Source organism: Myotis brandtii, unplaced genomic scaffold (genome assembly GCF_000412655.1).
Source record: "Myotis brandtii unplaced genomic scaffold, ASM41265v1 scaffold145, whole genome shotgun sequence".
Taxonomy (NCBI): domain Eukaryota; kingdom Metazoa; phylum Chordata; class Mammalia; order Chiroptera; family Vespertilionidae; genus Myotis; species Myotis brandtii.
The window spans coordinates 831,469-832,647 of record NW_005355204.1 but is presented as its reverse complement, the minus strand read 5'-3'; the positions used below and the strand labels follow the sequence as shown (position 1 = coordinate 832,647).

At 63.4% G+C, this 1,179-nt stretch overlaps 1 protein-coding gene across 1 annotated transcript in view; it reads left to right on the top strand.

Moving 5' to 3' along the window:
- Positions 1 to 1,179, top strand: part of PTPRN2 (protein tyrosine phosphatase, receptor type, N polypeptide 2) — a 496,295-nt gene that overhangs the window by 473,272 nt on the left and 21,844 nt on the right. The window contains exon 19 of the mRNA XM_005861191.2: positions 858 to 977. Within this exon, the coding sequence (XP_005861253.1) occupies positions 858 to 977 (120 nt within the window). The remainder of the gene's footprint in view (positions 1 to 857; positions 978 to 1,179) is intronic.

Below are 1,179 nucleotides of genomic sequence, written 5' to 3'. Positions count from 1 at the left end.
CACGGGGGGGGGGGGGGGGTGATAATATCATGAAGAGAAAGCCTTTTATATTTGAGATTTGTGGATGTTTTAAGTAACAAGATCTTAATTGGATAGTTATGGGGGTGTTTAAAACAGGCAGACACTCCCCTGCTCAGCTTACGTCTGAGTCTGTGTGCGAGCTGAGCGTGGCCGCTGCAGGAATGGGGCTGGGGGGCCTCGCTGGGATCAGACGCAGAGACGGGCCGGGGGCCGGGGACCCGGCAGCTGGGTGTCTGCTTCCGCTCACGCCCGGTGCCTGCTCCCCACCCCACCCTGAGATTGGGTGGGGGGTGCGTCTGGCGATTTTGCCGTGTGCTGTGTGTGTTCGTGTGTTTGCTGGGTCCCGGGGCGGTTTGAAGGCGGCCGTTAGGAATTAACAAATCTGTTCTGAGTGCGTTTCCGTTGCAGCAGCATTGCTGACCTCGGGCGAGTGTGGAATTCCCGTGGTGAGACGTGGCTTCTCGCATCACACAGAATCGGGGCCACCCTGAAGAACGGGCGTGCGGCCCCCCGAGCTGCTGTGGGAGGGCGTGCGGCCCCCCGAGCTGCTGTGGGAGGGCGCGCCGTGGGAGGGCGCGCCGTTCCCTCCGCTCAGCAGGGCCAGGCCCCGGCGGGGTCTGTGTCTCTTGGTGAGAAGTTTCCTTCAAAAAGCAAAACTGGGCATCGCACGCCCCCCCGAGAACTGAGGGGGCTTTACAGGCACAGATTCGCCGGTTCTTTTACTAGTTCATGGAACGTGCAGAACCTGAACGCAGGCTCAGAGCCACGAGCACAGAGCATGTGTCGATGACGCGGCTCAGGTCCTGGGAGCGCGTAACCTGGCCTTCCCTCTGCAGATGGTGTGGGAGAGCGGCTGTGTGGTCCTCGTCATGCTGACCCCGCTGGCGGAGAACGGCGTCCGGCAGTGCTACCACTACTGGCCCGACGAGGGCTCCAACCTCTACCACATCTACGAGGTACCGGCCACCGTTCCCCTGAGGCCGCACCTGCAGCCAGGTCCCCACAGGGGCCAGTCCCGGGGCCAGGTGTCCCCTGGGCCCCGTGGTCAGTGACACTCAGGCCTCCAACAGGCTGCGCCCTGGGACTCAGACCCTGGGACTGGGACTGGGACTGGGACTCGGACCTGGGACTGGGCCTGGGGCTGGGGCTGGGGCTGGG